The sequence below is a fragment of the Bison bison genome, unplaced genomic scaffold (assembly GCF_000754665.1).
Source record: "Bison bison bison isolate TAMUID 2011002044 unplaced genomic scaffold, Bison_UMD1.0 scf7180017864213, whole genome shotgun sequence".
In the NCBI taxonomy this organism is placed as follows: Eukaryota; Metazoa; Chordata; class Mammalia; order Artiodactyla; family Bovidae; genus Bison; species Bison bison.
This window is the reverse complement of record NW_011494785.1, coordinates 8,821,235-8,821,541: the sequence shown is the minus strand read 5'-3', so window position 1 is coordinate 8,821,541 and position 307 is coordinate 8,821,235. Positions and strand designations below refer to the sequence as shown.

The following is a 307-nucleotide window of genomic DNA, read 5'->3' as shown; positions in this document are numbered from 1 at the left end:
GGGCGATGTCTCAGCGCCCTGTCGTCGCCCCGTCTCTCCGCCAGGTGGGCGAGATCAAGGCGCACGCGGCCGAGTGGAAGGCCAACGTGACGGCCGAGTTCCGGGAGACGCGGGGGCGGCGGAGCGTGGAGACCCACGACAGGCTGCAGCGCGCCGCCACCATCCGCAGCATGGAGCGCCGGCGCCTGGGCCTGGACCAGCGGGCGCACTCGCTCGACATGCTCTCGCCGGAGAAGCGCTCGGTGTTCGCCGCGCTCGACGCGGGCCGCTGCAAGGCCTCGTCCCAGGAGAGCATCGACCACCGGCC

The 307-nt window shown here is 73.6% G+C and overlaps 1 protein-coding gene across 1 annotated transcript in view; it reads left to right on the top strand.

The window, feature by feature from the left end:
* The window catches only part of KCNK10 (potassium channel, subfamily K, member 10), a 157,116-nt gene that overhangs the window by 156,350 nt on the left and 459 nt on the right, over positions 1–307 (top strand). The window contains exon 7 of the mRNA XM_010845234.1: positions 45–305. Within this exon, the coding sequence (XP_010843536.1) occupies positions 45–305 (261 nt within the window). The remainder of the gene's footprint in view (positions 1–44; positions 306–307) is intronic.